This window comes from Ctenopharyngodon idella, chromosome 11 (assembly GCF_019924925.1).
Source record: "Ctenopharyngodon idella isolate HZGC_01 chromosome 11, HZGC01, whole genome shotgun sequence".
NCBI lineage: Eukaryota > Metazoa > Chordata > Actinopteri > Cypriniformes > Xenocyprididae > Ctenopharyngodon > Ctenopharyngodon idella.
Genome location: NC_067230.1, coordinates 7,332,004 through 7,344,734, shown reverse-complemented (window position 1 = coordinate 7,344,734; position 12,731 = coordinate 7,332,004). Strand labels below are relative to the sequence as shown.

Sequence of the window (12,731 nt, the reverse complement as noted above, 5' to 3'; positions counted from 1 at the left end):
ATTTTTGGGTGAACTAACCCTTTAATTTCCTCTTTTATTTATGCAGTCTGATGCAAAGCATGCTGGGAATTAGAAATCTGTTTCAACTCAATTATATTAAGTTCAGCTTACTACAATGACATTTTGAGTTCATGCAACTTTTTTCTATTAAGTACAATGAACTTTCATTATTATTTGAGTGAAACAAACTCATTTCATTTAATTCATTTAATTGTTCACTTTTACAGTGTGTATAAGACATTATTTCAAATAACTATTCTAGAATGTTACATTACTGATAAAACATTTTGGTCAGAAGGATTTTTTTTTTATGTTTCTGAAAGTTGATCAAAAAACAGTAAAAACAGAAATATTTTGAAATATTATTACAATTTAAAATAATTATTTTGTATTTTAAAATATGTTTTAATATAATACATTTAAAATGTCATTTATTCTTGTGCTGCCAAAGCTGCATCATTTCAGCTGCCATTACAGTCCAAAATGCTGATTTAGTGCTTAAGAAACGTTTTTGTGGAAAACGTGATACAAAAGCATTTACTTGAAACAGAAATCTTTTGTAACATTATAAATGCCTTTACTGTAAATTTTCATCAATTTAATGCATCCTTGTTGAATAAAAGTATCAATTTCTTACAAAAAAATCTTACTGACCTTAAACTTTAAAACAGTATTGTAAGTTTTTTAAAGAAGCCTATAATTCTTCAGTGTTTAATTGTAATAATCCATCTGATCTAAATCATTGGCATAAAAAGAAACAATTCTTTATGAAAGCTGAGGATGTTTTGGTGATATACTATAAATACTGTAATGAAAGGGAGCCCTCTATTGATCATTTTGAAGAGTGCACTTCTAATTTCATCCTGAAACCAAAAGGACCAACTTTATATCAGCAAGTCTAAAGTTACAATCACACCACAATAAAATCAGATACTTGTATACATATTTCCTTAACGTCAATAGACCATATATATCCGTTCTTCTACGACAACTAAATATAATCTGAATTGAATGTCCTTTTATTATTCCTGGCAGTTTTCTGTAATTTATTGTTCTAATAATGGCTTCTTAAAAATGTTAACATGCCAATCAGTACATCTCACCTGGCACATAGGCCTCATAATTAATAAATAATTCATAATTAATTCAGTTCCTATCTATTCACAGAATCCAGAAAATGCAAGCTATGTTTACACAATTCAAAAGCCTCTGGTGCCTGCTTGTGTAGGTAATAAAACGATGCTTCAATTTGTTTTGTCCTCTAATGCCAGTCAGACATATTTTACCTCAGCATTGCTTGGTCGTCGCAGATCAGAGAGCAAATGCCATGTAGCAAAGCATCTTCAGAGTAAGTATCTGTTAATTGGCTAAACGCTGTCACTACTGATAGGCCGCTCGGCGCTCATTGGATTAGTTGCTAAGCAACCTATTTGCTAACCGTGTTGTCATGGATTCAGATGTTCCGGACGCCCTCCGAAATGGTCTGCTGACCACTGATAACAGGGTGCGGGCGAAGGTAACTCCAGCTCAGGATGCGCGAGGATGACAGTGTCGCACCTGTCTGACATTTACAATTGTTCAAATGTCATCGGCGAGCGCGTGCGCATCGTCTCTCGTGATGCTGCACCATGATAGACAGTACGTATTGTGTAGACATGCTCATGAACAACAGTCAGTTGCATTTGTTCATTTTTACGACGTCTGTTAACAAAGAAGAGCAAATCGTTGCGGCAGCTACATTAATTGTGTCTGTGCGTCTGCTTATTATTTGGTTCTCTCATTTGTGCTCATTTCACTCCCAGAATGCAAATTTTAATCCTGATTATTTCCGCCAGATTAGTGGTGCAGAATAAGAGGAGGGATAATGCATTTACACACAGAACAATTCCAGAATCTCACGTTTTGTCTTTTATAGGCCTATTTAAGCGTATTTCGCTTCTTTTGTGTTTTGGTATGAGCATGGTGATTGGTTTAGCAGTCTGGTGTGAAAATGGAGCTGAAACCAAATCGAACATTGAAGGTTGCACCATCTCCATTTATATATAGAAGGTTGTCAGGAAAAAAAATTGAAATTCAAAACAGGAAGTGCTCATTTAGAAACAGCCTGAGGGTTCAATACTGCAGCTCTACACCAAACTTTCATATTCAGTCCTATAAAATGGTTCCATCAGTTTGCCAAAAATGTATACAATAATTTGCAGACTTTTTTATATTTTTATTTTTTTTTAAGAATGGTTTTGCAGGTAATAACATAGTAGATAGTCATAAACTCCCAGTTCTTATTCAACTATAAAAAACTACAACACTGTGTTCCAAATTATTACGCAAGTGACATATCAGTAGAACTTTCACTTTCATAGAAAGTGTTTGTTTGTTTATTTATCCATGTCTTTTTAGATAACTGGTATCAATCTCAGACAAAATAATTTGCCAGGTCTATGGAAACCCCTTAGAGGTTGTTCCACATTATTAAGCAAGTCACAGTTCTCATGCAATATGGGGAGGAAGAAAGATCTTTCTGAAGATGAACAGCATGAAATGGTGCAATGTTGTGCAAAAGGCATGAAAACAACTAATATTGTGTGAAAACTGAATGCAGATTATCGAATTATCATAAGATTTGTGAGTTATTTAGAGCACAGCAGAACTCGGTCAGATAAAGACTTATTAAGGAAAGTTTCTGTCAAACAAGTTAATTGTATTAAAAGGGCAGCTATAAAAAAGCCAGTGTTGAGCAGCAAACAGGTATTTAAAGCTGCTGGTGTCTCTGGAGTCTTGAGAACCTCTAACCCACTAGCCAAACCTCACAAAGAGAAACATTTACAGTGGGTGTAGAAATACATTTTCAAACAGTTTTATTGCTGTGGTGTTTTTTTGCAGCATGGGATAGTGCATAGTGCATTGTATTTCAGAAGGCATTATCCTTCTTTTTATACCAAAGCTGAAAATGGCCAGTTATGAACTCCACATATCTTGCAGAAGTCATTTTGACACCCTCAGAAACCCTAAAGGGACCTTCTATCTCACTTCCCAATATTCCAGCCCAAATCATCACCCGCTAGCTCCCTGCTGACGTCGCAGTCTTGTTGGAACATGGTGGCCATTCACCAACCATCCAGAAATCCATCCATTTTGACCATCCATTGTAGTAGGGCATTCGTCAGTGAATAAAACTATTTAAAAATGAGTCTTCATGTATTTCTAAACCCACTGTAAATGTTTCTCTTTGTGAGGTTTGGTTAGTGGTGGCTGAAAGGCATCTTTATGCACAACTGCCAGCCTGCATGGAGAGCTTCTCAAGACTCCAGAGACACCAGCAGCTTCAAATACCTGTTACCTGCTGCTCAACACTGGCTTTTTTATAGCTGCCCTTTTAATACAATTAATTTCTTTGACAGGAACTTTCCTTAATAAGCCTTTATCTGACCGAGTTCTGCTGTGCTCTAAATCACTCACAAATCTTATGATAATTCGATAATCTCCATTCAGTTTTCACACAATATTAGTTGTTTTCATGCCTTTTGCACAACATTGCACCATTTCATGCTGTTCATCTTCAGAAAGATCTTTCTTCCTCCCCATATTGCATGAGAACTGTGACTTGCTCTAAGTAGTGTTTCCATTTACCTAAGTAGACCTGGCAAATTATTTTGTCTGAGATTGATACCAGTTATCTAAAAAGACATGGATAAATAAACAAACAAACACTTTCTTAGAAAAACTAAAATCTGAATGTTTATCGTACTGAAATCCTACTGATATGTCACTTGCATAATAATTTGGAACACAGTGTAAATGAAATGAATAGTTCCCCCCCTCAAATTTGAATAGTTCAAATTTGTCATCATTTACTCATGCTTATGTCATTCCAAACCTGAATGACTTGCTTTCTTCTGTGGAATTCAAAAGATATTTTGAAAAATGTATCTGTGTGTGCGTGCGTGCGTGTGGTTCAGGTAAACCATACGTTATGGGGACACAATGTCCCTCAAAAAGATGGCAATATCCGAAATCCCGAAACCCCCATGAGGAAAACAGCTTATAAATCATACTAAGTGATATTTTTTTGAAAATGTAAAATGAATAAAGTTTTCTGTGATGGGTAGGGGTTAGGGGTAGATTTAGTGTTAGGGGACAGAATATACAGTTTACTTCCCCATAAAACATAAAAAAGCTTAAGGAAAATGTTTTTAATGACCTTACAAGTTAGATTAAACCATCAAAATATGAGGAAAATATTTTATCTTTTTTAAATATTTTAAATATGAGGAAAGAACAAAACACTAAACTTGTTTAAGGTATTTATCTGACAAAATTATTTGGCAAAAAAGGGTAACTACAGCTACAGGTTCTATTTTACTACAAAAAAAAAAAAACACTTGAAAAAAACAAGTTTACAGGAAAAAGCATGCATCGATTATAACAAAGTCCCTTTAGGACAAGTCATTTCACTCTGCGGCCATCTTTGAAACGCCTCTCAAATTCTCCAAAGCTGTTTGCCAAGCTTTCGATTAAATTTCATATTTGAAATCACCAATGAAATCTGACAACAACTGTCTCATAAATGTTGTTTCTAAACGCTCGAATCTTGACAAAAAAACGGTATTTTTCAGGCTAGATCAAGCTAATGCGCATGCACAGTTCTAAGTGCGCGCCTCTTGTGTCACATTTCGGAGGCACGCGTCTGACTGTTTCTATAGGAACCGGAGCTTCTAACGGCCGCTGCAGCAACATCGGCGATTGGCTCTTATTTAGAAGACGGGACTTATTCCGCCATAATGTGTGTTGCACTTTCTCCCATTCAAAACAATACGAGTGATGCGTCTTGTGTTATTCTATAGTCTTTGATTATAATCAGTTTTTAACATTTCATTGGTCATTGTTTTTGCATGTGTTCATCATTTCTTTGTATGACAGCCTGGCCAAAACTTATGTCCACACAGTTTGGCATGTTTAATTGCATTATCACAAATAATGCATTTGACTCCAAGCACAACTATCAATATGCTTACAAAATCTTGAACAAATTTTAGATAATATTTGAATAAATGGTGATGTTGTCAATTTAGGGCCAGACATCACTTTTAGCCATAAACTTACATTTTTATCAGTATGCTATCATCCGCGTATTTAAAGTGCAGTTTTTCTTTTTGGCACTACTTGCACTATTTGTACTTAAAAACGTCATAGAATAGTGCATAAGTACGCAAATTGGGACGCACCTTATGTGTTTCCTGGGAATTGAACCCATGACCTTGATGTTGCTAGCACCATGTTTACTGACATCATCGACTAAAAAAAAGATATAAGAGTTTGCTTCTACCTTTTAAAAGTAGACAAGGATATTTATGTTGTTATATGGTTATGATTTGATTTGAATAGACATTTTAGCATGAACGCGACCCAGTAGCCTACTTAAAGGGATAGTTCACCCAAAAGTGAAGAATGTCGGAAACCAAACAGGTGATGAACCCCATTGACTTCCGTGACTTATTTTTTCCAATACTATGAAAGTCAGTGGGGACCATCAAATGTTTGGTTAACCATATTCTTTAAAATATCTTCTTTTGTGTTCAGCTGAAGAAAGAAATTCATACAGGTTTGGAACAACCTGAGTGAGTAAATGATGACAGAATTTTCATTTTTGGGTGAACTTTCCCTTTAACCAGCATGAAAAAACCAAACTACATTACTTTACATGGATTTTCCTTCTCTTGTTTTGTTAATGTTTCATTCAGCCGCTCAGAACCCCTGGGTGCGCTGCGGCTGGATGCGGACTGAACCGGTTTAACTGCAGGCTTACTCAGTGTGGCAACTGTTGGCACAACTGAAGGAAGAGATCCAGCCATGTCGTAATTGTTCTGAGAGCTGCACTGTGCCTCTCAGACTCTCAGTGCAGGTTAAGTGACTGTCTTGGCCACTGCCATAATTCCTTGGCGAGCGAGCAGCGGTGTGAAACAGAATGATGTTGATTGTTCCCCAGGTCGCTCCATCATGCGTGTGGATTCCCGAGGCTTGTGTCTGCGCTATTGTGCAGCTCTTTACTCCAGATGCCAGTCATGCCACATCTAGCCTCTTCCCAGGCAGAGAAATTAGGAGTGACGAGTGGCACCATGCCACCACACATTCAAATTTTACTGCTGAACCTGAGGCGGCATTGCAGCATAGTAAAAGGGTGTTATGTAACATAATTTATGTATTATATAGTATACTACAAGTTCTTGAAATGATTGTGAATATATGTGATATTGCTATTTATTAAATTACCATTTTATAGGCACTTTTTTCCAAAGCAACCTATCGTGCATTCAATGTATTTTTTTATTTGTGCAATCAGAACACAGCAACCTTAAAATTAACATTGATAAAGAGCATTACATTAATACAAACCCAGCAAAAGCACAATTAGAGACTCATACAAGAAATGCAGCTTAATTAGAGTTTGTTTGGTTGCTGTACGGGTTTGTCTGACAAAATCAAGTCTAAACTACTGAATATATTCCTATATTAGTTAGATCCTCTGCATAAAGAGGCAGTCAGGTTTGTAAAAAAAAAAAAAAAAAAGACACTGGGGTCTGCTGCGCTGCTGCTGCTGCTGTTGGTTATTGATGCTGCTGCTACAGAGCAAGTACAGGAACTTGCTACTGCCAATACAATACACAGCGATACGCTGCTGTGAGTATGTAGACATGCTGCTACTACACAAATACCAGAAAATCAATTACCCGTAGCAGATCTATACAGGTGGAGCTGGGAAGGTTGAGGGTTTTAAACAAACTCTGAAAGTGCGCTGCAAACTGCTATAGTGAATGGTAACCAGCCATTTAAATGTTGACCAAGCAAGCTCAGATGCTGCAGATGCGACATGAACCAATCAGCTTGTGCCAAGTAGTTAACGCTGTAAATATCACCAGCTTACCTGCACTATCTAGAGTTTCATGACAGAACTAGGCATTTATTTGAAATAGAAACCTTTTGTAACACTATGAATGTCTTTATTGTCACTTTTGATAAATTTAACTCATCCTTGCTAAATAAAAGTATTAATTAATTTTATACTGTGCAAACTGTATATTCTACTTTATAAAACGGTTAGTTCCTGTCCTTGATTCTGATTGGTCAGTAGCTGTTTTATTCACGATAAAACACGGCTATGACCGCTTCACCCAACGGTTCTGTGTATCACTACACAACACCCTTAGCAACCACTCTTAGCAATGTAAACTGTTGATATTGTTCATTGAAGCTTACTGTATTATGTAGAAGAGTATTGTAAGAAAGAGATTGAGTGAGCGAGTTTATTACCTGCATTCAGATTTAGCATTTTCCTTCAGGTCAGTCCTGTGTTCATAATAAAAAAATCTGTTTAAATGTCCGATGTATTATCTTGTCCTTTTAACAGTTAAGGGGTTTTCCCGTGACTGACAGCGCTAGTCAAAGCATTTGTCAGTTGTGTCTTGTTCCGTGTTCATAACAATTCAGTCTTTTCAATGTAAAAGTCTTGGCTACTGATTGACACACTCATAAAGACAGTCTTTGCCACCATCTAATGGCGTAATAATGTAACTGCTGTTGCTGTTCACGCTCAGGGACTATTTTTTTCGGGCGGAAGAAAGACTTTTAGTGAAAGTTTAATTCATGAAAGTTGCATTGATACATATTTTTCGCTTTAATATTTGTATTGTGTGGTAACTGTTTTATAAAAGCAATAAGGTTCTCGAGGCTAGTGCTGTATCGTGAATAAGTCATGGCTGAAGGGCGTTGTTAGGCACAACGCAAAGCACAGCCTCTTGTACCTCGTACCTTATTGCTTACATATATTCTATCCCCACACTAACCCTACCCCTAAACCTACCCATCACAGAAAACTTTCTGCATTTTTTTTTAATTTTATTCACATTTGCTGATTCTGAGAGTCCTTTGTGCTTGGAGAAGGCAAGGGCAACAGCTGAGATGGCATCAGGTGTGTGCGTGTTTGGGGTCTTTCTCATAATAAGTGAAAGTACAGTGATCGGGGTAGACTTGACCTTGGACTTGCAGGAAAACACAGATCTAAATGCAAGTACACACTAATACACAGTGAACTTTAAATGAACAGTGCCTAATAAAAAAGCTCTTTGGGGCTCATGTCCCTGTAGGCTTCATTCTGACACTCACACTTCCTGAAGTCTTTTTTCCCTCATTCTTTGTGACTGCTTGAGTCCCTCAAGCATTATATGATGTGTGTGTGTGTGTGTGTGTGTGTGTGTGTGTGTGTGTGTGTGTGTGTGTGTGTGTACAGGTTTAACCTACATTGTGGGGACCAAATGTTTATACCATATGTTTAAAAACAGCTTATAATTCATACATGATGTTTTTTGAAAATAAAAAAAATGCAGAATCGGTATAGGGGTAATTTGTGATCGGTATAGGGGTAGGGGATAGAATATACAGTTTGTACAGTATAAAAATTATTATATCTATGGAAAGTCCCCATAAAACATGGGAACCCATGGGGACTTATTTGTACACATGTACATGAGTGTTGTAAGCAAGCAAAAAAAAAAAAAAAAGCCATCGGTGACTTGATTCCAGCTATCTATGTACAGTATATACATGGTGACAAATAGGCTAATATTATACAATAATATTATATGAATGATACATTTAGTGTTATGTTTGTAAGAGTTGCTCTTCTCTTTCTCAGTAGCAAACTCAAAATATGCATATATGCATAACATCTTCATGCAAATTTTCATGTTATTATCTTGATGCTTTGCCTAGCCTACTTGGTCAAGTTAAAATAGATCATGATTATGTAATGTAGCTGTGTTGGAATCAGTACTGTTTCCACACACTTGAATGAGCTTTAACAAAATGTCACTGGACATAGAATTACGCCTACAAAATACTGAATGGTAAACTGAATAAAACAGAATGTAATAATGCTAGACATTTAGAGAATGATTTTTGTCACCACAATAGTTTGTGTAATCTGCTGAGTTGTAAAGTAAGAGAATTCCCACTTAACTTAGAATATCACGGAAATATATGCAGTCAATATTTGATACCTAGTCAGCAAACGTATTTTCGACTGACAAAACAACATTTTATAGTGAAAATAAATTGTAATTTAATAACATCGTCCAATAGAGAAAAACATTTTGGTCACGGTTCATTTTGTGAAATCCAATCCGTGTCTGTCTCCATGGGACTTCAGAGCGTCTCTCAATGCCGAACACACTCGGCTCTTTCCGATATACTATTGAAAAGAGGAGCGGTTTTTGCCGAAGACACTCGGCTCTTTCCCTACTATTATGGAGAGATTAATGACGAGGGTACTCTGCATTTCAGTTGTAGAGGAGAGATTAAAACCGAAGTCTCTCGGCTCTTTTCGCACCGAGAAACGATTAATGCCGAAGTCACTCGGCACTTTCCGTACGGAGGCGCGATTACAGCCGATTCCCTGTTCTGCGCTCGCGACTCTGGCACATCACTCATTTAGCGTTGTTTTGGTCTTGACCTATCCTACTTACAAGATCTGCATTTCGCTCCAAGAAAATGGAAACAGCTAACCAGGTAAGAAATATTTTATTGTTTGTGCATTTGACAATATCTAATGAAAATCATGAGAAATGTGCCTAATCAAACTGCATCAAATTACGCTATTGATCATGTTCATTTATTATTACAGATTGTGTCACTTGGGACATTCCAAGTGCTTAAATTACCTCTGGGATTTATCCGCGTTCTGGAATGGGTAAGTGTGCGTAAAGCATGCGTTTTCCTCTCACCTTTCTTTAACTCTCTTTCCTTTACTTTTCTCAATTGGCAGAATAAACTTGGTCCAGGCATGTGTGAGGGAGAGAGAGAGAGTGATTTTTACTATCGTTTTTACCATCATTCATGTGCTATTCTCAGTTTTGAATAAGTATATGTGGCACAGCCATGTTTATAATAGGACCGTTAATCCATTTGGGCATTTCTATAGGCTAAGTATCGGAATTGGGCATGTTAAACGGATATCTAACATATCTAAGTTTTGATAACCGTGTCATTTCTTTTAAACATGTAAATTACTCCTCATAAGTGTAAGTGACATATTCTGTTGATGATATGATCAATCCCATTTACATGGACCGAGGGGTTCGGGTTTATATAATGCACCAGCAGTCAATTCTTTTCATGGGTTCTGCTCTTTCTCACTTTTTACTGCAACAAAGAAGCAATTGGTAAATGTAAATGGAGTCAATTTTAAGATGACCTCCAAACTTGATATTTAAGCAAATTGAGTACAAATTGTAAATATATAATTGATGATAGCGAGGCTTACCACTATAGTAAAATCTTTGCAGATGACCCTTTTTCTTTTTTTTTTTGCTTTCCGCTCATGTGGTCTTTCCTTGCATAAGAGAGCTGATGTGCTTTTAAACAAGCAGATGTGTAAATACACAGCAAAATGCATTTGCTTTGATATTTATTCCTTGTGTAGGTTATATTTGTGCAGTATAAACAATATAATGGAGTATGTACAGGACTGTATTAGTTTACATAATGTTTCACTGTGTTAACCAGATATTACTATTCTGCCACTAATTGTAGCCTCTAGTGTGAAAAAAAGCTAAAATGTGTTTTCCCACGGCCATCTGATGAGTGTGGGTCAGGGAAGTGTGTGTTTCGACTTGCCATGGTGTCACACTCTGGTGCTCTGACATAATCTAGTTGATGAGACTCAGAAAGTATCTGATCTTTGAGGACATGTCCAGCTTTTGTGTATGTGTGTCCATCTGCAAGTCTTTTTGGGTTGTTAGTGGAGATATGTGGCTTTAGTACCCTATCTTACTCTTTGCACAACTCAGCAGGATTTACAGAAAGCAAAACATTCATAGAAATAATCTTTTCATATAGGATGCTTTCATTAGCACATGGCAAGACATATGTGCAGAGCACTTGTAGCTATTAAACCTTATTTACTGTGAAAAACAATTCGGGTCTGCCTTAAAAACATACTTGAATTGGCAAATTTATTGTGTTCTGACCTGTTTCCCAGATGAAAGAATAGAATACAATACAATACAATACAACAGAATAGAACACACTCTTATGGATAAAGGGTTCAATATAGGGTTCTTGACTCAGTTTTTAAAGAACTCTTTATGCCAAAAATTTCTATATAATGAGAAATGTCTTAAATGATTGCAGAATACGTTCTTGTTTCATGGGTTATTTCATTTTTTATAGTGATAAAGCATGTTTACTAGCTGTTTAATTCCTATTTGATTTAAATGAAATTTGATTTAAATGAATTAATTAAAGCTAAATTCATTAAATGATCCCATTCTTCATGACGGGAGCCCGTTAAAGGTTCTATATACTGTATGAAGCCCCTGACAGAATCGTTTAAGGTTCTGTTTTCTTCTAATAGTGTAGAATAGAATTGTTGTAAAACAAGTAATGTCTTCTAACTTTGCAGATATTTTATTTCATTACATACTGTATTTTATTACATCAAAAAGCAATATGTTTAAGCCTCCCCTGTGCTGTCCTTACTGTTCGCCGCAAAGCAACTGCACAAAGTCAAAAGGTCAAGTGCTCTCCCAGACCTCTTTTCCGTCATCAAACTGTATGGATAGGTGAAAATTAAAACATTTACAATGGCAACCATAAATGGCTCTGAGCTATGCAAATGTGAGGCAGGCATAAGTGGCAACGCCATTTTGGATAATTATTGCAATTGAATGCTGGGGGATTGGAGGATGCGATGCATCTTCTCCTGAGGAAATTAATCTCCCTGCTCTCCATTTGAAGTGCCCTCTGAAAAAAAAAAAAAAAAAAAAAAAAAAGAGAAGCTTATCACTGGGGAAACATGCAGTCTTAATCACTTTTGGTCACACAGTTGCTTTTCTCTCTGTGTTTCTGTCTGTGTATCTCTCTCTGCAGGTCTTTAGTTTTGTCTCTGCCTCTGTAGTTTCCTCTCTGCCAGTGTTTTTTTTTTTCTTTTTTTTCCTTTTTTTTTTTTTTTACACAGTGATTCCTAGCCGTCCTCTTGATATTTGCTCTCTCTCAGCCTCTCAAAGCAATTATTTGTGATAATTAGCCAATTATTGAGCTGTTGAAATGAGATGACTCAGTGAGACCAATGACACATTTAAATATGCAAAATTCTGTATTTTGGACAAATGGATGAATATAATATAATATAATATAATATAATATAATATAATATAATATAATATAATATCATATCATATCATATCATATGTGCATTCAATAATGCACAGCTAGCCATGGATTATTTATTAATATAGAACGATGATTAAACTGACTTGGAACTTGTGCATTAAACATTTATTGCACACCTTCCAGCCAATAAGAGCAATATAATATAATATAATATAATATGTAAGCAATAAGGTACAAGAGGCTGTGCTGTATCGTGAATAAGTCACGGCCAAAGGGCGTTGTTAGGCACAACGCGAAGCCCTGCAACCTCTTCAGCCATGACTTATTCACGATAAAACACTAGCCTCGAGTACTTTATTGCTTTTATAAAACGGTTACCACACAATACAAATATTAAAGCCAAAAATATGTATCAATGCAACTTTCATGAAGTAAACTTTCCCTAAAAGGCTTCCTTCCACTGGAAAAATAGTCCCTGACCGTAAACAGCAACAGAAGTTACATTATTACGCCATTAGATGGCAGCAAAGACTGTCTTTATGAGTGTGTCAATCAGTAGCGAAGACTTT

The 12,731-nt window shown here is 36.3% G+C and overlaps 1 protein-coding gene across 1 annotated transcript in view; it reads left to right on the top strand.

The window, feature by feature from the left end:
• The first annotated feature begins 9,262 nt into the window (after positions 1 to 9,262).
• synpra (synaptoporin a) overlaps positions 9,263 to 12,731 on the top strand; it is a 29,773-nt gene continuing 26,304 nt past the window's right edge. Inside the window, exons 1-2 of the mRNA XM_051913384.1 lie at positions 9,263 to 9,558; positions 9,674 to 9,739. Of these exons, the coding sequence (XP_051769344.1) occupies positions 9,541 to 9,558; positions 9,674 to 9,739 (84 nt within the window). The 5' untranslated portion in view covers positions 9,263 to 9,540. The remainder of the gene's footprint in view (positions 9,559 to 9,673; positions 9,740 to 12,731) is intronic.